Here is a 27605-nt window from a genome sequence, read left to right as displayed (position 1 = left end):
CCCTGCAGGCCTTGTTACGTGCGGTTCTTGTTCTACCCTAGCCCATGTCAAGAGGAAAAGCATTCAGCTTCAGACCCCAAGGGAACCCGAATGATGGGGGATTCCTAGGGGCAGGGGCTGTCTGGCAACAGAAACCCCATGGAGAAAGAGGGGACAGGGGGCCCCTWTGCGAGGCAGTAAAGCCAACCACACAAGCGAGGCCAGCGCTGCTGGACCGTGGAGGATAGTGCAGATGGGGAGGGCYCTCCAAGCAGAGCCCACCCTGGGCACCATGCGTGTCTGCCAGGACAGGGCACCGCCGTGGCAGAGCCACCCGGCCAAAGGCTGCCGGGGACGAGCTCCAATGCCGAGCGAGCCCGGGCGCGACTGYACGCGGGCACTCGCAGGACACGCTGAGGATGGAACCACAGCTTTCCGTACCCTAAAACAAAGCCAACCCAATTCCCCTTCAGTGACTAGAGCTGCTGAACTGGGAAGCTTCTTTGGAAATCTATGCAGAGTATTCAGCTGTGTTTTCTGCTTATTTTACTGCCTAATTTGCAGACCGAATACTTTGTCAGCCTATATATAAAACATACGTTTTGTTTCTAAATGGCAGACAAGCCAGGAGAGAAGGGTTTCGTTTCTTTCCTTTTGCAGCAACATCCTCTGTGACAACAGTGGGGTAGACACAGCCCTGCTTTGAAAGCAGTCATTTATCTGCTTGCTGCAGAGCGGCAGGAGGGAGGGGGAAGAAGCTGGTGGGTTTGATAGAATACAATAGCATCAAAACAGCACAATATTGAGCATGGTTATATAAGAGCACTCTTCCCAATAGTAATACAGTTCTCAGATGCATTAAGCTTTCTCTTGTCACTCCCTAACCTCAGGCTAACTCAGATGGATGCCATTTATATAGTATTTAGCCTAGGGATCCCTATAGCAACTATCACCATAGTATCTGCAGGCATCACAGGTCAGCTAGGTATCAGGCTGAGATGAATGGAGTCCTCCATTCTTTTCTTTCATCTGGTTATAGTTAGTTCTCCTCCAGCATAATTTTAAGATTACTTAAAAATATCACTCCAGAGGGAATTATTTATCAAAGCATAGACTGCAGACTCTGGCTCTAAAATAAGGGCCAGAAGGATAGTATTTTGTAATAAAGACAATGTCAGGGTACAGACTATATTTTTTCCAGAGGGGTCCAGGCAGATATAGACAGCAATTGCACTTGAAGTTACTGAAGTGTTTGAAGAACTAAGTAAATGTTCAAAGACAGTAAGTTTTCAGTCACTACACTAACAACTACTGAACAGAGCCAACAGAAAAAGCAGAGGTAGATAAGGATTCTTGACCTTTAGTGGCCACAAGAGCTGGACTACAGGTTTAGGACCACTCTTTTCATGGGCAATCATGCTAGCATAAACAAGAGCACGTGCCAGGCTAAATATGCTTCTGCGTCCATACTATCCATGGTAATGGACCTCACAACTACCTACTCTCTTGGCTGCTTGGGAGAGCAGGTGCAATGGTTGGGTTCCTAAAATGTCATCTGCCAATCTGGCAGCTGCTTCCTGTCTTTGGAGAAAAAAGGGCAGAAAACTCAAAGTCCCCATAGTTTCCACTGACCTGATCTGAATCATTGACTGTGATCTTCAGGCCCCTCAAGATTTCTCCCTCTGGGGGATGCTCATACATGGTCAGTTCAAATCGGTTTTGGGGACCATTTTCTCCATAGAACGTTGGTGGATGGTTGTTGAGGTCAACGACCCGTATAGTCACGGCAGCAAAAGCATTGTCTGAGATGCCACCTTCCTGACTGACTTCTGATGCCTGTGGAGGGAGGAGAGAGAGAAAAACGATGAAAGAATTTCTAATCTCACTTAGATATTTCTTCAGTTCCATGTCCAGGTATTGTTCTAATCAACCTAACTCACCAGCTTTGTACACAAAGACACAGAGTCTTTCATTAGTCTAGAAAACTCAGTCCATTTCCCCTTTGTGTTTATGCTGATTAGAAGATTATGGTAATAAAAAGTTCCAAAAAAAAGCAGCTCTGATAAGAAAGTTCTCCTGATTTTTATGAGCTTAGTACTTCAATCTGAGAGTGATAACAGTTCTCTTTAGATAATTCTAATATTGCAATATAACAATCAAATCTGCCTAATTTTCAAAAATCCCAACATGCAACCTGGTTCACTGGATTGAACCTAAGATCCTTTTTCTATCAGGACAGAAACTCTGATTTGTGTTTGCAGCAGGTGTTTATAGCAGAAGCCTTTGTGCTTAAAAGTGCTCAAAACCAAAGACAACAGATACTTAAATATCTCTGATGAGCCTTTTCTTTTTACAGCAGTGCCAAATTCAGTGCTGCAGCTGAGGCACCTGGTGGGACCCATGCTGGGTAGTGCAACACCCGCTTGGTTTCTCGGGGAGGTTGGGTAGCCCGCACTGAGCTTTGGGTTGCCGCAACTGTGCTCAGAAGTAGCAGAACCTGATTAATCCTGTACCTGTGAAGCACTAACAGGCTGTTGGAAACCTGAGAGATTAGAGAAAGGAACAGTGCCCGAGTCAGACCTTACAATCTTCCAGTTCAACATGCTACTCAAGCCCACCACTGAGCAAGYGCTCTGGGGATGCTGCACTGCCTCTAGCAGTGGGCCAGGACACAAAGCTGTCTGCAGACAACTGAGGCCTTACCTGGGCAAATTCTTATGGTTGTAATCTGCTTTTGCCTGAGGAAAACAAATACAATTCTCACTATTTAACTCTGCATTTTGAACTCTTGGCCTTTAGAACCTGCTTAAAATAATGTAGCAATATTAACTCATCAAAGTGTAAACATGTCTTTTTATATGGCTGATCTGTGTTTCAGGATGGGTATTAATATGATAGCATGATCTACCCCAGGCTTGCTTGTACTCATAGATTAATACTCACCTATCTCAGCACTAGAAATCACTGGTTACCAGTCCACTAACAAAATTTTAAAACACAGAGCACAAAGATGGACAGGATATTAATTCTCTAGCCTCAGGGATAAAATTATGACAAGGCAACTTCGTTTGAAAGCAGAAAATGGAGACATTCTAAATATCCCAGAAAACAAGAGCAGCTCGCTCTGACTTACACTAGTTGGCAGTCTGATCAAATATRTGAGGTAACACTTTAAAAGATTGTGACATAAATTGAGTTTAGACAATCATGACTAATCACAGTATTTAGGAACATCAGCTTTCAAGCGGTCACAAAACATACCTGAACCTTTAGTTCATAGACTTCTTTCTTAAGCTGATTTGGGCTTTTTATAACAGAAATAGCTCCAGTTGTGTTGCTGATTTCAAATGAACCTTCGCTTCCTGTAACAAAACCAAGATGTTCTCATTACATGCCTTTTCCCGTGTCCTGAAATGCCATGAGCAATCAGACATACACTTCACTACACATATCTATGTCTATATATGTCTCTATTCACATGCAGATCTGCAGCCATTTTTCAAAAATGAGGTGCTTCCCTGCTTGGTCACGGCATGCTGAATGTGCAAAGGAATGGAAGGTGGAGTTTCCTCTCCAGGTCATGGTTTGGGGGAGCCCTGACCTGCCAAGAGCTGCACTTGCTTTCCTCTCCCCCACCGCAGCCTCATGCCCTTATACTTCTGAGGCTGCACATGCAAATTTTGTCCTCATTTCCATTATGTTGTCTTCTTTATGCACTGTTTCAGGTACAAATAGTCACTTTTCATTTTAATTAGCAAATGCCTAATTAAGTCTCTGAGAAAACAGGAACATTTCTCTCACTAATATCAGCTAAGGTGAGAAGTCTGACATGTACTTAAAAGAAACAGAGTCACTCTTTGTGCCGGCAGCCCCTCTAGAAGCCTCAGTTCAGTTCAGTTGCTAATAAACTCTCAGCCTCCTGCTAGGCTGCCCTGAACACGAAGGGATTTTGGAGGATCTGGGGTGAACCCCCTGCCTTGTGCATGCAGGTCTGCTCTGCAGGCAGGGCAGGGCTGTCTGCTGGCACTCGTCCCCTGTCCAACTTCCAGAATCTGTGTGGGGAACCAGCAAGGGCTGCAGAGCTGCCCTGGGGCCAGGGGTGTCTCAGCATGATGCTGGACCCTGCTCCTGTCAGCTGCAGTGATGGATGGTGCCTTGGGAGCTCCGGGACCTACACGAGCACAAGGCCTTGGCTCAGACCCTGTGTGTGCTGCAAGGCCTGCTGCTGAAGTAGGAGAAAGGAMAGGGGAGACCCTAAAATGCAGGAGAACGCTCTTTCTGAAATAGAGTAGGATRGCATGAAAGCCCTGACACTTTTTTTCCTCTATCTCAACTTCAGTGCTAATTATTAAACCATCCAGCATTGTCCCCTTTTACTAATATCTGCACTTAACTGCAACTTCATTAAAGAACGCTAGGCACAATGCTGAATAGGTATTGACTCATGTGGTAGTCAATTATTAAGATACATTGGCCTGGAAAGTACCTCTTGAGTGAGGAAAAAGCTAAAGTCAATAGTGGTTTCAAGCAACAATGCTTCATGGTTTTGTCTAATTACTACAGGGAAATTGGTAACTTTGAGTATGTACCATTATGCGTCTTCCCTAGAACAGAACGTTCAGAGGATTCGAGTATTTTCTGAAAAAATCCCTTACTTCCCAGCATCAAAACTGCTTATAAAGAATAAATACTTCCTTATTTGCTGTTAGCATTGTCCTGCCTTTTGCAGCCCAGCCTACCAGTATTGATATAACCATCTGTAATGAGTACGGTCTGCAGAGCAGGGGCAGAAATCTGCCACAAAGGTCTCTTCCTGATCTGATTCTTCCCTGTTTCTGTAACACTGTGTACTAAAGCATTTCCCCTTCCCTCCCTTTCACTTTCGTTTCCTGCAACCAGGATCCTGGGTGAACAGAAACAAGGAAAACCCACTCCCAAGAAGTCACATTTTATGGCATTCTATGATCCCCTTCTATCCCTCACTCTTTCCAAATTTCTTCCCACTTCTAGCCCATTTTTCCCCCATAGCCCCTTTCTGTTCCACTTCCAGTTTCTTGGGAAATCTACCCTTTCTTCTCATTAATTCTAATTCTCTTGGACACTTTCCATGTTTCATTTGCCTCTGCTTAGTCTCTCCCTCAATTTCCTTCCTTGTCTACCATCTTCTAGCCCCACTTTTTAGTTTCTGCTTCTTATTCTCCATCTTTTCTTTTTTTTCCCCATCTACTCTTCTGCAATCTTTTTTTCCTCAATGTTTCATCCTTCTTTTAAGGCCCTCTTCTTAAGCCCTTTTAAGCCCTCTTCTTTCTTTTACTCTCTTCTTCCCATGCATCAGAGAAGGAACCGTGCTACACGCTCCATCCTAACTAAAGGGAAAACCTGAGCAACAACCTCCAGATCCTGGAGAGAGATTTCTGGAGAGAACCTCTCCAGACCTTGCTGTTTAGATCAGATAGCTGTGAAGAACTTGCTGCAAAGCTCTGCAATTAAACCTCAACTTTCTCTTACAGAATTTTAGGCTCTCTCCTATCTGGGAGATGGGGTTGCCCCTAAAACTTGTTTTGGAAAAAAAGAGAACCAAACTCAAAGTTGTGTCTGAAACTAAGTTGTTCACTTGACTGGCTAACAACTCATTAATTTAAGCCTCACGTTTATGCTATTAAAAGATGTGCTAAAGACGTCAGAATAGCTCATGGAAAATATTAATCTTCTTATTATTAAGCATCTATTTTCTCTCACTGCAGTGGACAGCCATGCTCTCTTCACTGATAAATATCACTACTTCCAAGAAACCAGAGGTTTGACCATTTAGCCACTTTAACCACGATATTAAATAAAACATCCCTCTAAATACTACATCTGGGTCCCTAAATGCAGTTTCGTTTTTAAATTAAATGATAGAGACACTTGGTGACAGCAAATGCATCTCCTTTTACATTTTCTAAAATGACAAGCAGGCTACTGATGCTTAACAAATAAGCAACATTAACAATTCCAAGATGAATAGCATACCTCCATGAAGCAGATAGCGAAACGCAGTGAATCGTATCTTGACTATTTTCTGGTAGACAGGGCCCTGGAGTTGTTTCAGGCACCTGACACTTTTTCATGAGAGCTTGCCTCAGCTTTATTAAACTCTAGTACATTCCATCCTAATTTAATGTCACATCTAGTTTCGACTTCCCCTCAGATTCAGGCAAGCCAAGTCTACTCACCATTCACGATGCAGTAACGAATGCTGTTAGGCTTTCCTCTGTCTCCATCAAGAGCAACCACAGTAAGTACCTCRGAGCCCTGGGGAGAAATGGGGAATTACAGTCTGTGAGTAAGATAAAATGGCAATGAAATTGCCACTGTGTATTAATAAATATAACTTCAGAAAGTCTTTCCTGGCGAGGTGTGGGGGAAAGAGTGGGTACCTCTGCTCTGGCTGCAGGGCAAACGCTGCAAAAGTCCTTGACTGTCAGCCAGAAAAATCAGAGCTTGGCTTTGCAAGGCAGGTGGTTTGGCTGCTGAAGCTGGACACCCTCCAGACAAGGAGGGTCTGGTGCCTTCTGGCCTCCGCTTTCCTCTTTCTCTCTATCAGACTTCTGCTGTGGTGCTGAGCTAGTTTCTCCAGCTGTGGCAGGAGGCTCAGGCTAACAGCATCATATTTTGTACACAGAAGCTGCCTGTACCTATATGCTCTGTTATGCCTCATTGGGAAGCAGAATTGATGATTGGACAATTCCTGCCAGGAAGACAGGCTGGTTACCTGGCAATTAAATCAGACAAGTCCTTGTTGCCCTCCTTGGGAGACAGGAATGGGGGCTCTCCTGGGGTTGCTGAAGGTTTTTTTTGCTAATATTCTTCTGTGATTTTTCCCGGCTTTATGCAGTAGCCCCCCAGCACCACGCCAGATCCTAGACTGACTAACACAAGAGGTGCCTAACAGCGAGCTGGTACGCAGCAGGCTGCTGTGCTGGCGAACCCCTGGCAGCTGCTCCTTGGGTGAGTGCTGTCTCCTCTCTACATTGCTGACTTTGGTTGCTTTCAGCAATGCTGCGGCCTGTGTGCTCTACCTCCTCACCAAGCGGGATGAAGGCTGCTGCTGCGGCACGCACCGTCGGTGCCACGCTGCCGTGTGCGGCACACAGGAGCCCCCCGCCTCACGGCGCCGCCTCCGCCTGCCCGCAAAGCCTGGCTGCCCCCGCTGCCCTGCTTTGCAGCTCGTCCCTCCCCAGGAGGGCCAGCTGGGGGGGCACAAGGCACTGGCGGCACAGCAACCCAGCGCGAGCCTCGGATTTGGAGAGGGGATTGAGATACACTAATCYGTGACCTGAGGTTTAGCTTGGTTCGCTGCCAAGACAGAAGCATTTATAATACYCAGAGGTGAACAGAGATTTCCACCCAAAGCCCAGCAGTCTGGGTCAAGGACCTCTTTAAACCTTATCTAGAAATGCCACTGCTATTTCTCCTATCTTCAGACAAGTGTTTCATTCACTTAACAGTGGGATTTCTCTTTTCTTAGGAAAGAAACAGACAATCCCCTTTCCTTCAGGCTTGTCTTGTCTTGCAAGACCTCCTCTCTCTTGCCAGCGGCAGGGAAGCCTCTGAACCAGGCCTTGGGTTGTGCTCCCACCACTGTAATATCACASAAYGACAGAATGGTTGAGGCTGGAAGGGATCTCTAGACATCATCTAGTCCAACCCCCCTGCTCCAGCAGGGACACCCAGAGCACGTSGCACAGGGGGCATCGAGGCGGGTTTGGAAGACCTCCAGAGAAGGAGACTCCACAACCTCCTTGGGCAGCCTGTTCCAGGGCTCCGTCACCCTCACAGTAATGACGTTCTTCCTCACGTGGAGATGGAAACGTAACATGGATATTGTAACAGTGCAAGCTGTGAGCTCGGGCTGGATGCAGTTAGTATTTACTGACTTCTGATTTCCTTGGTAAACACTAACTCCTGTGCATACCTGATGGTTATTTTGAGATCTATACGTAACTATGGAGAGTAAATCAATACACATAATAACGTTAATTCCAAACATCTGCAAAATAAGCAAGCATCACTCCTCTGCCACGGTGAAAAGGAACCATCTATGCATGGAACTGCAATATACTGTTATGCAAGAGCTACAGGATCCATGGGGGTTATGAACAGAAAGTAAAGTCACAATCTTTCCTGAAACTTGAGACTTCAGCATGCAGTTACATTGCCAAAAAGATCCACAGTTTAAGGTTGGATAATTTTATAAATAGGTACTAATTCTTATCCTGCCTATGAAGAAATTGTTAGTTAAATCTATGTAATTGGGTGAATGCTGGTTGTATACAGAGAAAATTCTTTGCTTTGAAGCATCACAAATTCTGTGTTGCTGGAAGCCACATGATGCATGCTGGAGATGATAAAGTGTTTGATAAGCTTTATATTGGGGCAAATCTCCCACAACCAGGTCCTAGGTGTCCTATTTGGATTCTTTGTAACAGAGAAATGTTCTTCCTTCAGCAGCAGACACATGCAGACAGATTCACTGACCCCACTCACAAACACGTGGCTTGACACTGCTGAGCTTTTGGCCCGTGAGGACTTGTTGGACCCTTTGGTCTATCTGGCCACCATTGAGCAAAAAGCATCCTGCATTATAGGGATGGCAGGACTGCAACTCCCCAAGCGATTCCAAAGGAATGACATATGGAGTCTACAGCATTTGAGCAACAGGACAGAAATCAGGAACTCTTCTTTGGCTCATACCTTGCACAACTCATTACCTCAGAAACTGAAGCACCATCAGACCACATACTACAGGCATACACACAGTCTTACAACAAGACTGACAAGTTGTGTTCGGGTTCAGGTGAGGTAACCAATAATCTGTTTAAGCTCTCAGGTCTCAGCAGCTGAAGAGCTCTTAGTTATTGTCTAGGTCTAAGGCAACATGGAGGGGCAAATTTTTTTTTGTCTTTAATGACAGCAGCAGCAAGAATTACATGGTGAATTTGGTGAATCTGCAAAAGACATAAATAAGAATTTGCTCAGCTCATTTCTCCTAGCAGAGTTTAGGTCCCGGTTTCCATTATTAATAAAGCTGTTGCCATAAACTCTGCTTCGTGACCAACATACGAAAGACTGTACATGTTCTCCCACAGGTGAAAAACAGCACTTACTGCGAGGGTATCTTCATAAACATATCCATAGTAGGGAGTCCCGATGAACATGGGAGGAGTGTCCTGAACGTCTTCCACATTGACAGTAATTGTTGTTGTGGCTGAAAACACTTTGTTGTCTCCCCTGAGCTTCCCACCGCCATCCTAGAAGAGAAGTCATCACCAGATACCTCTGCTGAAGCATGTCTGCAAATCACTTAACAGCCTTGCACACATTTCATAAGCCTTCGCCAGCTGCAATCCAGGAATTACTTATCTCTCTCAACACATTCATCTTTACTGTCCTATTCCTTCTCTTTTCCATTAGTCCTTCTATTTCCATTAATCCCTCTCTGACTAAGCAAAGGCCCCTCAATATCTCATGAGTCATTTCTTACATTAAAATTGGCTGTACAGATACCAGATTATATACAGCTGCATCTATCAGTGACATATGGGACAGGGGATTCAAGATTTTTGCAAGAAAGAATGCTAGAAGGAGATGCAAAAAGTTAGCCACAAAGGCCCAGGAGCTTCCATCCCCCATACAGGCTTGCCATAAGAACACCAAGATGATTTAGCAATGCATTTCCAGGGGAAAATTACACAGTGCATGTTATCGAAGTCTCCTAGGGACTCTTTCATGATGTAAGTGTAAGCAAGGAGGAGCACAAAGCCAGAAGCTGTTAGGTAACCACAGTGTATAAACAGTCTCTGGGGACTTTACTGCAATCAAATCTGTTCATGCTACTATTACAGCAGAGCCAATTAGAGAGATGATTCACAATTTCAGAAGCTTTTAACATCTTCAGTCTCCGAACGCAGGCTGAAGGTCAGTAGTTATGCTGCTATATGAGAGAACATGAATTGTTTAGTGTGTCTACTGTAGCAGTTCTAAAAATCCCTTCTTTTTGAAGAGACACGCTCAGGTTTTTCATCCTTACTGTAGCAAACACAGCACTAATCCACATTTTGCTGCTGCTTCTCAGATTAAACCTGGCTAAATAAATACATAAAATAATCCACACACTTTTCCTAAAACACAAGAAACCCAGAAAAGCTGCAAAAAGATCAGCAAAATCATCCTCTTTCCACTGTATGTGCTGCCTATACAGGAGACCCCCAGAGAACCCTGAGAGACTTTATTTCAGAATCCATAAACTTTTAAAGCCTGTTAAAATTCTTCAGCATGGCTGAGGGTTATATTGGCAAGGAATTCAGCAATATTCAAATTATTTGAGTAAATTTCTGCCATAAGGCAGGCAGAGAAGTGAAGGAAAGAAACATCCACAGATGTATCCAGAAAATGAGTGTGACCCTCCTGGCTGTCTGACTGCAGCTGTACACTGCCATCGAGCCAAGCTGCTGCTACTGGTTTGCCATAACTGAGCTGGGCCATCCCCCACAGCGTGGGGAGCCTGGGCTCCTGCAGTTGCATTCTGAGACTGACGTTTCCAAACGGTGAGGCTGCATAAACCTTCCTTTCCCTTCTTGCCACATGCRTGAACATTTCTGCAGAGGGACTCAACATCCCAGCCCTGGGCCTCGCTAAAAGTGGAAAACTCACTCCTGCACATACATGGGAGTTGTACTTTCCCTCCTGATAGACATGAGTCACCTCTCCTCACTCATTTTTTCATGTTTCCTGCCATATCTCCAAGTGTGCTAGAGGCTGATCCTGCTCCAAAGCCRAGCTTTCTTTCAGTAACGCTGTGAGTCACTCTCTTTCTACTTGACCTATGCTAGCCTACTCRAATACAACCCTGGTTCTCCTCACATTTCAAAAGAGAAGCTCGATACCTTGGCCACAACGATGACAAAATGGGTTCTTGATTTTTCATAATCCAGGGTGACCCCCGTTTTGATGCGCAGAACACCACTGTGACGGTCTATTGTAAACTTATTAGCATGGATGTYCTAGAAGACAAGACAGGAGAAGCAGTGGAAGATTATAAGAATGGAAATAAGACTGCTGTAGAGATTCATCTTTTAGTTCATCTGCTAAGGCAAAAGACTAGAATAATGATACAGTTTGGGTGAATAATGCATTTGATGAATTTCACCTCTGTGTGTTTATGAACAATTCATGAACCAATCACAAGYGTCTCATTATTCAAATAAATCACTAAGTTCCAATATAGATTTTTTGAATCTTTTAGCATTTCATTGTGAAATCCTAAAATTTGGTTAGTACAGGTCATTGCTTAGAATTAAATGGTAAGGCTTAACAGAAAAAAGATGATGGGAGAAAAAGGAAGAAGAGAAAAGGTGTTATCCCTAAGCTCTTCCAATTTTAACTGGCTTTAAAAAAGACCAGCAGTGCTGCCTGCATAGATTATTGTCAAAGACTTTTACAGTGACATTTTAATGGTTTTTCTGGGTGTCCAAGATGAAGGACCTAAATGATATCTTATTTCCAATAGAGGCAAAAAATATTTCTCTCCCTTCTTCCTGACTGGAGGTATCTGTTTACYTTTCTCAGTATGGACAAGCATTTGCAATAGTTTCTATCAGATAATCTTGGCCTTTCTGGGTAGACACCACTACCTGCCCACACAAGACACTTCTGTATACCTTAAAAATTCTCAGAGACTGTGCCAAAAAATGTGGCAACATCTCTTTAACAAATTAACATATTAAGCAATATTTTGGCTACACAAACATACCAGCTAGATGTAGATGTTGGAAATAAATGTTCCTTAGCTTCATATTCTATCAGCTTACTGGAAAAATGTGCAAAATTGAACCTTGTACAAATTGTATTTTGAAAGGATAACTGGTCAAATACAAACTAAATTTCCTTAAGGTATTCAAGGTGTTCTTCCTAGTATGCTCATAACAGAATTGGCTTTAGCACTATCTAAGTATTTTTGAGCTTGTTTCCATTTTTGTACCAAAGTAAATATTGCAACACATGTGTTTAGATTTTTTTATATTGCYTCTTGAATGACAGAAACTGCAGCAAATCTGGAGAAGCTGGTTGTAAGAGGGAGAAATTTAAAAGGCGTTATGCGAAACACTGCACTCTGGCATACAGAAGGTCTGTAATAACTAAATATTTAAATAAATAAAATTCAGTTTTAAAGATGAAGCCCTTTCCCGTCCTTCACCAGTAGGATACATCTGAAAGGCTGGTTCCAAGCAGGCACACCTTTGTCCTGAGGTGAGCAGCATTAGTACTCCAAGTATTGCACTGTGATCCAGAACCTCAGTCACACCCCAGCCAGCTACAACCAAATGCAGATTTGGGTTTCCAAAGCACAGTTTTCCAAGAAAAGCTATTTCATGCTTTAAAAATCCCATACATGTACAAGATTACAAGCCAGACTTTGATACACTTACTGTCCCCATCTCTAAGAGGTGTCATGCCAAAAAAGGGGCCAATAGGAATCCTGCTGCAAGGAGTCCTGCTGGCAACCACAAGGATGCTGGTGGCAATTCCAGCCTCTTCCCTCTGGACTGTGCTCAGCTACTGCAGTCAAGGAAGCCAGAGCCTGTTCCCTCATGCACCATGCAAAATCTGCAGACACTACTAGGAGGCTTAATCCTCAAAACGTGTTTTGAGTACTTCTGAATGCACAGATAACACCTTACCTGCAAGAAGTAGGTGATACTTCCTCCAGAACCTGTGTCTCTGTCTACCGCCTCGATCTTAAATATGCTGCTGCCTGAGGGGGTATTCTGTGACCAGAAAGAGTTACCAGAGTCAGAAAGAATCAGAAAAGCAATGCAAGTTGAAAGAAATGAGAACRGACATGCAAGTGGGAAGAAAAGGGGAGTAAGGGTAGAAAGAATACAAATGAGTGAAGGAACCAAAAAGCAGAAAGAAAATAGAGGAGAGACTTAAAATGGAGGAAACTGGAGAGCAAGAAGAAGATAAGAGAAAAAAAAATGTTGGAATGTAAGTAAGAGGACAAAGTGCACCCTATTCCCACCAAAGTCAGATCTAAAAACTGGACTGAGACACGCCTTGGTGCTTACCCACAAAGGAGCACACCTAGAGAAAACAGCTGGTCCCCACCAGGCTTGGTCTCTAAACGATCACTGAATGTTAAATACCTACCCCAAACTCTGAAACAAAAGACTGCAAGTAATCCTGCAAATCTCGTTGCTTTACTGAAAACATCAAGTTCCTCTTTACAACTCTACTGAAATATACTTTTAGCAGACAAAACACCAAAACAAAATAGAAACTAACCTCTGGGACTTGGACTATGTAAGGTGTATTGATGAACTCTGGGCTCTCATCATTAGCATCTGTTACAAGGATCCTGACTTTTTCAGAAACCTGAAGTGGAATATGAAGAATACATTAAAAATCAAAGTGATTTACAACATACAAACATTCATTTRCCTACTGAAGTGTATTCAAAGGCAATGGAAGATTGTGCACTACCAAGACTGAGTGTGACAAAGAAAATGCAGGAAAATCACATCATCCACAAGAATCGATTTCAAGCAGAACACAGAGATGTCTCTAAATGAAACAAAGACTCTAAGAGTACTTTATAAATTACAGATTAGGATGTGATTTTCAAAAGTGGCTTTCTTTATGGCAGTCAAGATGCCGTGATATATTTTATGGGAGTACATAAATGACTGTGTAGAAATTRATAACAAACTGCCAAAAGCATTCATTAATGCCTCATTTGATATCACAATGTTGATAGTGTACATAATTTGGATGTACAAATACACACATTTATTAATATTCAAAAACAACATAAAGTCGCCTCTGTTATCTAAAAAAAATACAGAAGCAAATGTCTTTGACCAACTAAAGCACAGCTGTTTACAAGGTGGAGATGTGGATGTGATCTYACTAATTCTTTTATTTACAGAGATTGCCAGGGCAGCTGGGTCTGTAAGACCTGGCTGCTTCCCAAACATTCGATGTAGTAGTAATCTCACTATATTAGTTTGACATGAGGAAGTGCTTTGTATAATTACAGTCTTGTGGCTAGTAAGAGGGGCCCACTTTTGTGGCACCTCTAGTGATAAGGCCCACATCCCCTTGGCAGACTGAGATCCTGACTGTGACAGCATCTGTTTGTAAATGGCAAATGCCAGGGAAAAAATGTAGAACTAGGATCAGACGTTACTGCAGTGCCCCAGATAAGCTCTGAATGATTAGAAGTGATCAAAGCTTTATTTGACAGCAGATAAGAAAAACCCCACCACCTCACCACCTTAGCATAAGCACAGCTTAACGCGGTGCTAGGGAGCACGGGGGAGGAAATCAGCCCTTGGGTGTCCAACACTAGCTCCTATAATGCCTTCAAAAGGCCTCCCGCTCTTTCTTAGGTGTGAATCCTACTGAGCAGACAGCAAAATGTCATAGGCAGCTGTTATTATTTTGTAGGCCACCGAGTCAGGCTTTCAGCTCACCCTGCAGTTCTAATTATCCTCAAATAGAGGAGCGGGGAGCTGGAATGAGACCTGTAATACTGGGAGTTCAGTGGCTCTTGAAACAGAAGGTGGGAGTCTAATGAAACTGCTTTCTGATAAAATGAGATATTCCCTGAAAAGTAGTTTAAGAGGGAAGAAGTGCAGGGGGTGACAATTTGACAAGCTGTGGCATAAGGAAATACTTACTGTGCTCAGGCCATCGGAAATACTGACTATAACTTCAATCTCATCTTCCTTCTGCAAACGAAGAAAATTTCTTTGTTAAAGGGTTGGTTGTTTTTGCTGATTCAAGCAGGGTCTACAGATTTAAACAGGTCTCAGTGGATGCAGCAATGTAACAGCTAATACTGCAAAACCATCACAGCAGTGGTAAGAAAGCCCCTTCACATGCTCCACACCAGATTGTTAGAGGGCTTCTTGGACTGCCTGTGGCCATTGGCAAGAGACAGTTGCTCTGAGAGCAACTTAATCCTCCTACAGAATTTTAATAGCTCTTGACTGGGGGAAGTGAGGTATGGGGGAGGAAAAACAGACATAAAGAGTAAATTTCTATTTTGGCAAATGCTGAACAGACAGACTCTCAAAATTCAGTAATAAAGTCAGTGGTGCAAGTGAGCTAGAAAAGAATGTGATGGGTGAAATATAATGTCTCCAACTGCAAATTGAATTATATGTGTCAGGGAAAAAAAAGCTGACTGTTCCTCAAAATCATTGATCAAACCAAGGACTCAAGGATATTTCATTTCATTGTACTCTACCTCTCTGTCAAGCTCCTCAACCAGCGTAACGTTTCCAAGGTACTCGTCAACAGAGAAGTAGCGCCTTGATCCAGCTTCATAGGCCAGGCCATATGTCACGGGATCTCCTTCTGGGTCAGTTCCATTCAGAGTGTACACGTGGGTGCCTGAAAAATTGGAGCCATCAACAACATTTCCTTGTGCTTGCTTGCTTCAGAAAGTGATTTTTTGCCCTCATCTCTTCCTTGGTAATTTAGCCCCTCTGTGGCAGGCAAAGCTTCTGTGAATCAAACTCCCACAGGGCTGAGTGCCAGCTCTGAAGATCAGAAGATACAAGGACACTTGCAGACTCTTCCAATTGCAGAACTAAACAGATGCAGGAGTCTTTCTTCATACTTAGCTCCCCCCACCCTATTAAATTCCCAGCTTAACACACCCACTCATGCACATACCAATGAATAAATTCTCTAAGCTCATCAATGTATTTCTTTCACAAGCTGGCAAAAAAGGAGATTTGCTATTTCCATTTTTAAACATTTGAGAAGTTGGTGCCAGCTTGTGCAGTAAAACGTTTTTGTTCATCAGAAGTGATATGTCCTGGGGGAGAACATGGTGAGAGTTTATTTTTTTCAACTCACATGTCTATCATTTTGCTGTGCATTAATATCTTTATCCAAATAACCTCAAGCACTTTACAAGAATCAGTTAACTGTGTCTGAAATATAAAAGTGCTATTTTTTTCTTCCACACCACAGCGATCTGGGTTGCCTCAGTAAGTCACCTGAGAGTAACCTGAGTTACTGCAGGTAACTTGACCACAGCACATCACTGCAAATAAGCTACTGACTAGTTAGTATTGAACCCTGCTTTTATACAGGACACAAAGAAACCATGGCAGAACCCCTTCTGAGAAATTTAGAAAGTTTCTACAAGTGTGGAGCCATTATTCTGTCTCGCCTCTCATCTTCCACTGAAACGGGACGGGTGCTGTGATCCCGTATCCAAAGTTTTCACAGGATGCCAGTGATGGCCAGGCCCAAGTTCCAGTCCTGTGACTGGGGCTACCCCAAAACTAATAAATTCTGGTATTCCAAGAACTACAAAACAGCCCTCAGAAATCAGGGGGCATGTGCTACAGCAGACCAGATTACAAAGGTTTAGGTATATACATTTGAACCTGCACTTACTCTAACCTTATTCTTACAGTTTTCTCTCCTACATTTTATAGGAGTTTTCCTATAAGGAAAACAATAATTTTATTGTTTCCAAAAGTAAGATGAAACATTGGTGTTGGCACATACTGAGTTCACTGAGATTTCTGAGGAAATAATGGAGAGAGCATCACYGATCCCCCCTGTACTCATTCATCCCTTAGTGTACTCCTTGTTTTCTAGATATGGCTGACACTGCTCTCTTTTTTTGTATTGCACATTTTTGTGCCTATTAAATCCAGACTGTTGATCAAAATATCTCTCCTAGTGCTATCAGAGTTCCTAATTTTGACAGAATTGTAATTTCAGTTTAAAATACTCCCCATATTATTAACACCATGGGAACACTTCTCAGCACAGTGTTAAAGCCAATTAAAAATCTCCTCTCAGTACGCTGCCTCCACTTGCTGAAAAGAAAATACATGAAAACCCAGCCAAAATCTTATCAGAGAGTACCCAGCAAACAGCCTCCTCCTGTAAGAAAGATAAGGAAATAAAGGACCTTGGCGATGGCACAGCAGGATGGGGCCAGGGAAACTCCTGAGCAGCAGCACTTTTCTCCCTGCTACTGCTTGGTCTAGGAGCCACATTAGACTTTCACTTTGTTTTTCTATTCCAGATTAAAAGTCACTTGCTCTTTGCCGGCCACTTAGGCTGCATGGCTGTCCCATGACGGCACTGCACCATCTTAGTGCATTTCCAACCTAGACTTATTCATAGTCAGTGTCCACCATGGCTGAAGACACTCTCCTTCACTGCTGCCTGACGCTCAGGAACTGGCCCCTCGCTGCCAAGTTAAACAGACCAAACACGTTTTGGAGTCATGCTGAGCTCCTCCTCTGCCACCCCAGGAGACATCTGCCAGGAAGATGCCGAGTGGACTCGCTTTGAGTGCGAGCATCGCCGTTCCCAAAGCCACGACAGTGCCTGCTACCTGGGGGTTGTTAGCCTGCTGCCTTCCTCCCTTGGAGAGGCAATGCACAGCCATGCACACAAAGCCTATGGATTGCTGCCTCACGCTGCAAGCTCACCTTGAGCAAAGGGGATCTCGAGCTTCTGGAGAACATGAATCGTGCGCTACAAGTACCTGGGAGTTGTAGCTTTGAGAGGAATTGGGGAGGGAGCACAGACTTGAAGCAAAATGGAAAGCAAAACACAAGGACAAGAGACATGCAGAGATCTCCAGAGCTCAGATGATACTTTAAAAAAGTAATGAACCTCAGCCTTACAAGTGTGCTTCACTCTCTTGCTTTGCAGCTGTTCTCAGTGCGYCCCACTGTGACAGCTTACAAGGATTAATGAGGTAGGATGAAGCAAACAACCTGAAATAGCATCCKGCACATGCCCTAAGACCTCGATTAGCGGCACATGTATATTTTGTATGTACACAAGCAGATCTTAGCGAAGAGCTAATCACCAAATATCCCCACCTGCCCTGCCCAACAGCCACAAACCACAGCTGGTGTTTCAGTCCACAACTTTTCCCATTCTTCTTAAATCTGGCCGGGATGGGCTGCTGCTCTGCTGACCCTTCTCATCTCAAAGGGTCTCATGCTCTGGGATCTAAATAGGACGTGGAAATGTGCAGACAACTTCAAACATTTACACAGAAATGGCACGTGACATCTTTACGATAACTCATGTCACTGGGTGTGTTCCCATGACAGTTCAACACTACTTGTGAAGGCAGCATACTACAAGTGAAAAGATGAACCAAGTTAGGGACACAAGACTCTGCCTGAATTTGATTCATTCTTGCTGGTGTAGCGCTACAGCTGCTCTTTTTACAATCCCACAGCCCATCCCCTCCTCTCTCAGTGAACGTTCCCTGCCTACAGATGACTAGGAACCCATAACACCACACTGGCAACTGCTTATAACCTCAGCAGGACCAAAGACRATAAATTCCTGGAGATTTACTAAAGCTGCTCTTAGTGGCACTGCTTAGATCAGACCTTGGCTGCTGCTGCAGCACATCCAAGGAAAATATCTGACTCTGATTCCCAGTTTTATCTAAGCACAGAGAAGAGCTAATGGTTACATGCCCATTTCTTGCAGTGCCTGAACCAATGCTGAGTTAGGGCATCCAGAATCAAACACATGGAAGTCTTCGTTTCCATTGAGGTTGCTATGTCTTGAGTGCCTTCCTCTGGGAGCCTCCTCAGGGCACCGCAGGAGGCCCAGCTCTGCTGGCTCTGCTGCAGCTAAGTCTGAGCTGTTGAGCTGTTCCTCATTCTGCTACTAGCAGAAGCRGAGAGGGAACTTCCCAAAGTGCTTTCAGAGCAGAGGACCTTGCAGAGCTCCCAGATTTTAGTTATCTTGGCCTAGGAATTATAGACCAAAGAAGAATTGGCAGTGGTGTGGCAAGGCCACCCCAYTGAGATTTCTCAGAACACAAGCTCTCCAGGGGTTTCTCTAGGCCCTTTGTGAAGTTCCAGCCTAAACTCAGCACCTCCTAAACCTCAGARAAACCTTTCTGGCAGCACCTCTGGAGAGTTAGGCCAGAAGTTACTTCTCTTTCAGAGCAGATGTATGCAACAAACYGGAGGTAGAGAGCAGCCAGGTAAACACCCATTCTGGCTGAAGCCAGCATCTATAAGAAACAACAGCACTGAATGCTGAGCAGCTCGAGCTGTATCACGATAGCAACCAAAGCACCAACTCTTCAGGGACRGCTACGCGCCGAGCCTGGTTGCTGATGTTACAGAAGCCTGTGCTATCATCACATATTGATGTGATCACTGTTCGTGCTGAGGCTGCTTAGAGGTGCACTAACGCACACTCCACCACACCACCACCTTGCTTGGTAGGGACGCACAYGCTGGTTCCCACACACTGCCCAGCACCTCCGGCTCCCGGTGCCACGTAGGGCGGGGGCTCATGGGCCAGGCCCCGGAGCAGAGGCTGATGCTCTGTCAGTGCCAGGCAGCAGGAGTCTGGCCGATGCAGGCGAGTTTCACGGCTCCGAGCTGCAGCAGCGAGTATCACCTCGGATGAACTGCTGCAAGGGTCCCACCTTGCGTCAGGGACTGCCAGCACCACAAGCCTCACCTGCACTGTCAGATCAGTGATTTCCCTGGCTAATCCTACTGCAGCCATCAGCAYGGCTCTCCTGAGCACAAAAGCCGAGCACAAGCGGTTTCCACGCGAATGCGGGCCAAGGAACGGTGCAAGCCACAGCTTCCCACATGCCTCCGGCTGCCTGTGCCACGACACCGGCCTTGGCCCTCGGCCGAGCTGTCCACTGGAGCTTCCCAAAGCTGCAGGGCGAGCCGCTGCCTCCTGCCCACCGTGTCTGCGCTGCCTCCCTGGGCGCCGCCGTCGCTGCCCCTCAGCCTCGGTGCCTGCAACCTCGTTCGTTACGTGCCCGCTTCCAAACCACCCCCTGCTTGTCCCCTGCCACCTCAGCAGAGCAAATCCCAAAGCCAGACCCCAGCACCACATTGGRGTGTGCAAAAGGCACTGTTCAACAGTGCAAAATATTTTACATTTAAATTTGTATAGAAATAGTTTCCACTCCTTGCCCTCCCATGGAGAATAATGGCTGCAAACAGTCTTTTTTTGATTTCATTTAAACATTTCTTAGTGCAACTAAATCATTAAAAAAACAGCAAAATAAACAGACCCCTTCCAAAGCTACACTTATGATACTTGAAAATTGAAAAATGTATAGCTAAACCTTTTTTAAAGGGGTTAGATATTTAGAGAAAGCAATTTTTACTCCAAGTGGTAACATTTTCCACCATTTATACTGCAAACATGAGAAATATAACAACTTTATGAAGAAAAACCTGGCTCACTTTTCAAGACACAGATGCTTTTGGGGATACAAAGTCTGATAAAATTATTAGGAACTTTGCTTTCTTCACATAACCATTTGCCGTGTTTGTAAGAAATCCCTTCCCACCATGAATWTATTTTTAATCCCAAAGTTCTGTACTGCAGTACTGCAAATAAATTAGGGGACCAAGAATGGGAAAGCTAAAACACATGTTTTACACCACAGCTACAATTCGAATATGTAATTTTAAGTTGAGGGTGATTAAAAGCATGAGAAAAATAAACAAAACACACAAGACCACAGTATATAATAACACCCACATCAAAATACACTTTGCTAAAAGAGCAAGTGACTTCGGCTTCTCTATTCAGCTAAACATACTAGTTTTAATACTAACCAACGGGTGTGTCCTCCGAAAGGCTGAGAAGGGCCATGTTGCCGTTTGTGCTTCTGTCTCCATTATCAAAGAAATAGGGGGCATAATTTGCCTGAACTGCAAGGAAAACAAAACAGAAGCCAAAGAAATGCATTTCACAGACGGCAGTTACTTGGCTTTGCTACCTCTCAGTAAACGTAGGCTGTTTTGGGAACAGCATGAGCAGTAACACACCAGTCACTCTAAGAGACTTTCAGGATTATATAGGTGCAGATATTTGTATTGGATTACTTGTACACACCACCGTTCTGCTACTCACAGAGCTGCAAGTAGAGAGTCATTGTAAAAAACAAGGAATCATCATCAAACAGGATATCTCTAAGAAATACCATTCAGCTCCAGGCAGCTTCACTGCAAAATTAACCTTTTCAGCGTGTTACGATGCACGCTGAGTTTGAGACTTCCCCAGTGCCAACCTGACCCGACGTTCTAAACATATTGTGCCTTAAAATTATGCCTAGTGCATGAGCAATTAGCCATAATTAAATCGTTACTTACTTGCTGCCAGACAACAGCAAAGTTAAAAAAAAACAAAAACAAAAACAACAAATTAGTTGTTATTCTACTGACTAACTGTTAGAGATTCAAATTAGCCCATTTGAAACAAAGCTGAAAATATATAAACACAGAGGGTAACATTTGCACAGGGATCACTCTGTAAGGAAAATRCTTCAGGACCACATTACCACGTCAGTTAGGATTACTACAGGATTTAAGGTTATGCTTGTATCCTCCTGTATTTTAGTTAACAAAGTGATTATTGTACTCACCCAGGCAAACGTGCACAAAACTCAAGAATAAGGAGGGAACGAAATGCCTTATATGCTTCATCCCACAGCAGATGGGGCCAAGGTCTTCTTGTTCCAAGAGTTTTATTTTATTTTCTCTGAAGGGACTAAGAAAGTGCCCTTCAGGCTGCTGTAGTGGAGAAATGTGCAAGAGGCAGTAACAGATGTTAAGATGTTAAGCGGATGACACGTCTTTAGTTCTGAGGAATTTAAAGAAGCTCCTTCCTACCACCTAATTAGACCAATTACTTCACAGGGAGCTGTGGGACTCATTTCTGAGACGAGATTTGGAGGAATCAGTGCAACTCTCTGAGGTTCTGTTGTTAGTACTGTATTTGTGTTGCCTACATGCACAAGCCACAGAGAGGGTAAAGCTGAGAGTTGTTTTCCTCCTGAACTCTAATTCTCTCAGTCCTTTTTTTTTTTTTTTTTTTTTTTTTTTAAGCTAAAAGAGTATTTTTTGTATTTAAATTTTTGTTATGGTAACCTTGAGAAAAAGAAAATGTAACAAGCAACATTAAGCATCAACATTAGTGTTTTCAAGGAAGCTATCACACTAATGATAGTAGAAAATATACAAAATAGCATAATAAAAATGCAGAAACCAAATAGTTTTTGACCAGCAAGAGCTGTTTTACAAATAAATTGATTTCTCATCAGTCTCCACAGAATCTTTTACATCAGTCTGTAAATTTAACAAGCATAAGGTGTTCCATGAAAAAAAACTAAGCACTTTTCTTTTTTGCTTTGTTTTTCTGCACACATTAGATGTCTGCACTAATAATAATAGATATACACACACATAGATAAAAAGTAAATTATAGCATAACATTCACGTACAAAGCTTTTTGCTGCTTAAAAGGAACTTGATCATTGGTAATAACTAGACTCTGTAAGGGAGATGTGCACATAATGTTTTAGCTGTTCAAACTTGATGTGAGGCAAAGTAGCACAGGCTACTTAAAGCAGCTTTTAAAGGTATGCTAATGGAGTTTTCATTTCTGGTTTTAATTAACAGAGCACATGGAAGAAACCTGCAAGAAATAATAATGAGTTCTCTATTGCAGTGCTTTTAAGCAGAAGTTGCACTTGCTTCCTGGCAGATAGGATCTATTCGTGCTGGTGCTGAAGGTGCACATGGGGGATACGCAGGAGAGACGGGTGCAGCTGCTGGCAGCCCTGTCCCCACAGCCTGGCTCCAGAGCCAGCAGGGAGAGCTGCCTCGCACTGACAGCCTACCCTGTGCACGGACACCGCAGCGGGAAGGAACCACGGAGCAGACTGTGTGGAGAGAGGCCTTTGCAGCAGACATGTGATGCTCCCGTGCATTGCCATGTCTCTGTAAGCCCCCAGGACCAACCGTGCTCCTGCGTGGATACATCCTCCTGCAGAACAAGGTAAATATAAGGCCTCTAGAAGAGGAAAATGCAACAGACTTGTGCAAAGTATTAGAAACTTCACTGCCCAGTGAGGAACTTGTCAAAGGATGTCAGAGGCAGCAAAAACTTAAACGCTTCAAAAGGTATTAAACTAATTCATGAGGATTATGTTGGTGAGTGCCTATGAAACATTACAGATACAGATGCGCTCAGGAAGGCACTGTATTATCACCTGCTGGATGCTGGGAAGCTATACCCGGGGAAGGATCACACTGTTCTTGCCCTCTTTTTCTTTTTTCCAAGCACCTCTTGTAAGACTAGACCTTAAATGTGACACACTCTAGTTTTTATACAGTAGCATTAAAAAGACTCCATGTCAGAACAGCACAGTGGCTTCAGTGGTGCCCTATAACCCTTGTGGGAACAAGCAGGAGGCAGCTAACAAAATCAAACCCAATCTAATGCCTTTAAACTCAGGGTAAAGGGATGCAAAGCAGAAAACTGCACAGGAGAGATTTGTAAATAGAAAGCGGACATAAACATAAATGCACACATGGTAAAAGCACAGAAAACCACCTGCACAGCGCCCAGGAAGCCACAGTGCTTCACTGTCCGCTGGAGCAGGCAGCGGAAACATCAGTCACGTGGGAGGCACGAGGCATAGGCAACAACTACGCTGAGAGAAACCATGAGCAGCGCCCAGGCTGCCTCCCCACGCCACAGCTGGAAAGGCATCTCTCTACAAGGTATCTTCTTGGAAGTGGTGGGAGCCAAAGTCAACAGTCAAAGTTAACACCTATCAGTTCCCCTTTCTGTAGTCCCAGGGGATCTAAATTTCCAGTCTGTATCTCTGAGGAAGCAAAATGTCTGACTTCTCCTGAATTTCAATGATTTTGAGCTCTTAATCCCCCTAGAGTATGAAAATCCAGCYAGTACATCTTTATGCACTTAGGAATACACCTAGCACAGCTGGGCATCAGTATTCTGATAGATTTTTCTTCTTCTCACAGCAAAAATACTCTTCATCAAAGCTAATAGCATCGACAAAACCCAAAAGRTTTTATTTTTCCCCACTAGCTCCAGCCCTCCTCTCCTCCATGTGCCTCCAAGAATCTTGCAGGAACCTGGGTCCATGTTTGCTTATGCTTCATAAACCAAAACTCAGACTTAAGCCTAGGACTAGTTGCCATTAATCAAGTACAACAAAATAGGGGCTTCTATCGGTACTGCCATTTGCCCTTTTCCTGCTTCCGCTTCCCTGACGGAATATGGGAATCCCAGACCTCTCTATGACTTCTCAAGACCAGTCCCAAAGTCAAAGCCAAAATCTGTGCCAAACCAGAACTGGCAACAGATGCTAACACTGGAACTAAACACGTGGCCTTGAGCCCTGTATTTACCCCACTCACTCAAGCTACCAAGCCTGAATAACAGGCCAACATGAGCACAGCCGTGGGTACAGTTKGCAAATGCCCTTATCGAGGCACCAGCGTCTCAGCTGGCACTAACTGCCAGCTCGGCCGGCGGTCTGAGCAGGCAGGGCAGAGCTGGGGCTGGCACGGCAATAAATTAAAGCTTTCCACATTGTGGGTGGCCCCTCCACCTCAGAGCAATCCCATTAGAGCTGCCTGCCTGCGGAGCACTTGTCTGGCACAGAGATGCGAGGTGGGGACTGTGTTGCATTTCAATCAGTTTTCTTACACTCTCACACATCTGCAATTTAAAAATGGAGAGCAAAAGAAAATGAAGGGAATAGCAACAGATTAAATTATCTTCCACTCTCCTGCTCTGCTTTGTATTAACCAGGTGTGCTCTTCAGATCTTGTGCCTGTGTGAGGTAAAATCCMTCTGTTTTAGACTCTGGACAGTTTTGGTAAATAACCAAGCTTACATTCATGTGGTAACAACTCAAGCCAGTCTCCTAGCTCTGCTCCTTCTCCTTTCCTGGATGCACAGGGCATAAGGAATTGCCCTGGAAAAGAATATTCAACATTTCTTGTGGGCATTTATATGTGTAAATAAAGTCAACATAAAAAGTGTTCTACATCTTGTACAAACCAGCGTGTTCAGAAAGAGTCCAAATCACACTGGTTTTCCCTCTCTAAATTACACAGTGACTAAAAGGAGCAGTGGGAGGGAGCAGCAATACCTGCAGAGCAATGCAGTCAGCAGTGATAAATGCAAGAAGTGGAGTCAGGGTCACTTTTAAGACTGTTCTCCTTGAAATATGACAGGGAAGTTCTTATGCAAGAACTTAGAACATAATAAGCGACTTAGACCATAGTAAGTAGGAACTAACGTATTATGGGTGGAAGGCAAAGGAAGGCTGGAAGGGTGGGCTGAGACGCACGTAACACTTAAGGTAGATGTTCACCCCCGTATGACCCAAATGTGATGGAGCTGCAGCCACAGCCGAGCAATTCTCTGCCCTCTGAAAAGCCAGGTTAGCAGCAAGTCCCACAGCATCGCACAGAGATGACTGCTTTGACATTGCAACTGTGAAGAATTTCATACAAAGTACCCTTAGGGTTTTCCTAACATAGCACAATAGGAACACAGTTTCTCTCTGCCTTCTGAGAGGCAGGCACTAAGCCAGTTTGATGACTCCTAGGAGAGTCTAAAGTCCCTTTGATACCTTCACCTTTTGCCACTCTCTAAGTTTTGAAATTATACCTATAGAAGGGAGGCAGACTCACAATACCATTTGACAGTAGGGTTAGCAAAAAAAGAAATAGTCCTGTGTTTACAATGGTTAAATCTGACCAGACACAAGCCTGAGACCCTGACAGCTTGAGACTTGGCCCATTATCACCCAAGTCTGAATCGTTCCTGCCACCAGAACAAAAATGCCACTTCCTATACAAAATTGTATGCATTTCTCCACAGCCTCCCATCCTTTTGTGGTACCTGGTAGCTTTTCCACTTAGAACAAACTGATGTAGACAAGCCTTTTAAGAGGATTATTATCTACTAAATTCAATTAGGTTCTACCTGGCATGCAAGCAATTTAGAAACAGGCTACAGCTCCTGGTTTTGTTTGGCAGGCCCTTGGTGGAGGAGCTGTGTGCGCTGCCTGCATCTCCTTACCCTCCAGCTGTGTCCGCTCTCTACAGCACGAGGCACAGAGGAAGATCCGTGACTTAGGTCTGATAAGGAGCCTGGTCCCTTGACACCATTAGCAGAACGTGCAACCGCAAGCACGTCTGTGTCCACTGTGGTACTTGCAGGGCTGTTGGGAGGTTGTGAGGAGTGTGGTAGACACGAATGTGCCACTTTGTTAAGATGACTTGGGGTTTTTGACAGCTGGTAAGATTCAAATGTGAGCCACTAAAGACCTCTTTCTCTCACTATGTCATTTCTCTCGGTACTAAATGAATGAGTTTTAACATTTTTACATCTGAAAGATAAAACGATCTCTTAGTTTTGACTCATGAGGCCTAAGTTTCATCTCTACCCCTGGCAATCTATAAATAATCAGCCCAAGATCATGAAATGCACATTAAAGACATCAAAAGACAGCGACAGTCTGTCATGACTGATCATGGTCAAATTTATAAGCCTCTTTCAGTGCAGTAATAAAAACAGAAAGAAAAATTAAGAACACAGCAAACCACAGAAAGCAACACCACACACTTTGGGTTGAAAAGCAGAACAGGAGCCATAACTCAGCTGCTTGCAAACCTTTTTTTGTATGTTTCCATTGGGCAATAATGCTAAACCTCTGTAGTATACAAGAAAGAGGTAAAAGCCTGGATAAAACTTATTTCCTGAAGAAAAATAGTAACTTATCTGATTAAAGAAGACATTCTATCTGCTGTGTCCCTGCAGCCCAAGGAAAAGGACTGAAGAAAAATGTTAATTCATTCTTGGACAGAAAATGAGATTTTGAGAGGTGACTACAAGTGCCTGTGACTTCTACCTGAACCTCCTTACAATGTCCCAGATAACAAAAATGGGAGTGCTCAAAATGGCTGCTAGGTTTACAAATTCTTGGGCAAAGTTTATGCAAGCAAATAATTACACTCAGATCTGAGCTGCAATTTCTTCAAAAAGAAATTATTTCAGAGCAGAAATTACCTTCTTCCTTGATACTGGAAATCATGGCAACAAAAGCCATAGCATGAGAAGGCCTAATTTCCTCACAAAAACTATTTTTTCTGGAAGCTGCTTAATTCTTAGTGTCAGAAACTATTTTTCTTCCTTTATCTTCGAGAAGTGCATCCTGTTTTAGACCTTTTAATCCCTACTGCCTATTAATAACCCAGAGAGCTTATAAATTAAAAAGACCAGTGCATTAAAACTTTCGTCTGGGCCTTTGGCAAAGAGACTTAACCGCTATGCCCAGTCAAAAATTTCCAGTCATCATTTGCTTCTTTGTGACCTTAAACACTTTTGTCTACTATCTTTGGAAAATGTTCATATTCCATTGAAATAATACTGTGAAATCAAATATTTTGGTACTGTATATAGTATTTTGCTGAATATTATTCCATGGAGGAATTTAAAATTTCAGGAAAAACGCAAACATGGATACCTTCCAATCATCTTTAGAGAGAAAAAAAACTGTTTTTTTGACCTATTCCATTGACTATAAAAATATGACCCCCCTCTCCGCCCCCCCAGCTCCAGGCATCTCTGAGGAGCGGAGACACTCCTGGGGCAGCGCTCTAGAGTGACACGATGCAGGCAGGGGGGAAGGAGAGGAAGGGACATCTTCCATGGGAACAGCAGAAAAGCCAGGGAGATCAAAATTGCAA

General features: G+C 43.7%; 1 protein-coding gene across 1 annotated transcript in view; it reads right to left on the bottom strand.

Moving 5' to 3' along the window:
• CDHR1 (cadherin related family member 1) overlaps positions 1-21603 on the bottom strand; it is a 38490-nt gene extending 16887 nt beyond the window's left edge. Inside the window, exons 1-11 of the mRNA XM_026043060.1 lie at positions 21452-21603; positions 20643-20738; positions 15275-15420; positions 14703-14753; positions 13306-13395; positions 12702-12788; positions 10908-11024; positions 9129-9272; positions 6195-6273; positions 3241-3341; positions 1612-1815 (exon numbers count right to left, since the gene is read on the bottom strand). Of these exons, the coding sequence (XP_025898845.1) occupies positions 1612-1815; positions 3241-3341; positions 6195-6273; positions 9129-9272; positions 10908-11024; positions 12702-12788; positions 13306-13395; positions 14703-14753; positions 15275-15420; positions 20643-20738; positions 21452-21512 (1176 nt within the window). The 5' untranslated portion in view covers positions 21513-21603. The remainder of the gene's footprint in view (positions 1-1611; positions 1816-3240; positions 3342-6194; positions 6274-9128; positions 9273-10907; positions 11025-12701; positions 12789-13305; positions 13396-14702; positions 14754-15274; positions 15421-20642; positions 20739-21451) is intronic.
• Positions 21604-27605: the final 6002 nt, after the last annotated feature.

This window comes from Nothoprocta perdicaria, unplaced genomic scaffold (assembly GCF_003342845.1).
Source record: "Nothoprocta perdicaria isolate Ctin4 unplaced genomic scaffold, notPer1 scaffold_32, whole genome shotgun sequence".
Classification (NCBI taxonomy): Eukaryota; Metazoa; Chordata; class Aves; order Tinamiformes; family Tinamidae; genus Nothoprocta; species Nothoprocta perdicaria.
The sequence above is the reverse complement of the archived record's forward strand: the minus strand, read 5'-3'. Positions and strand labels throughout refer to the sequence as shown.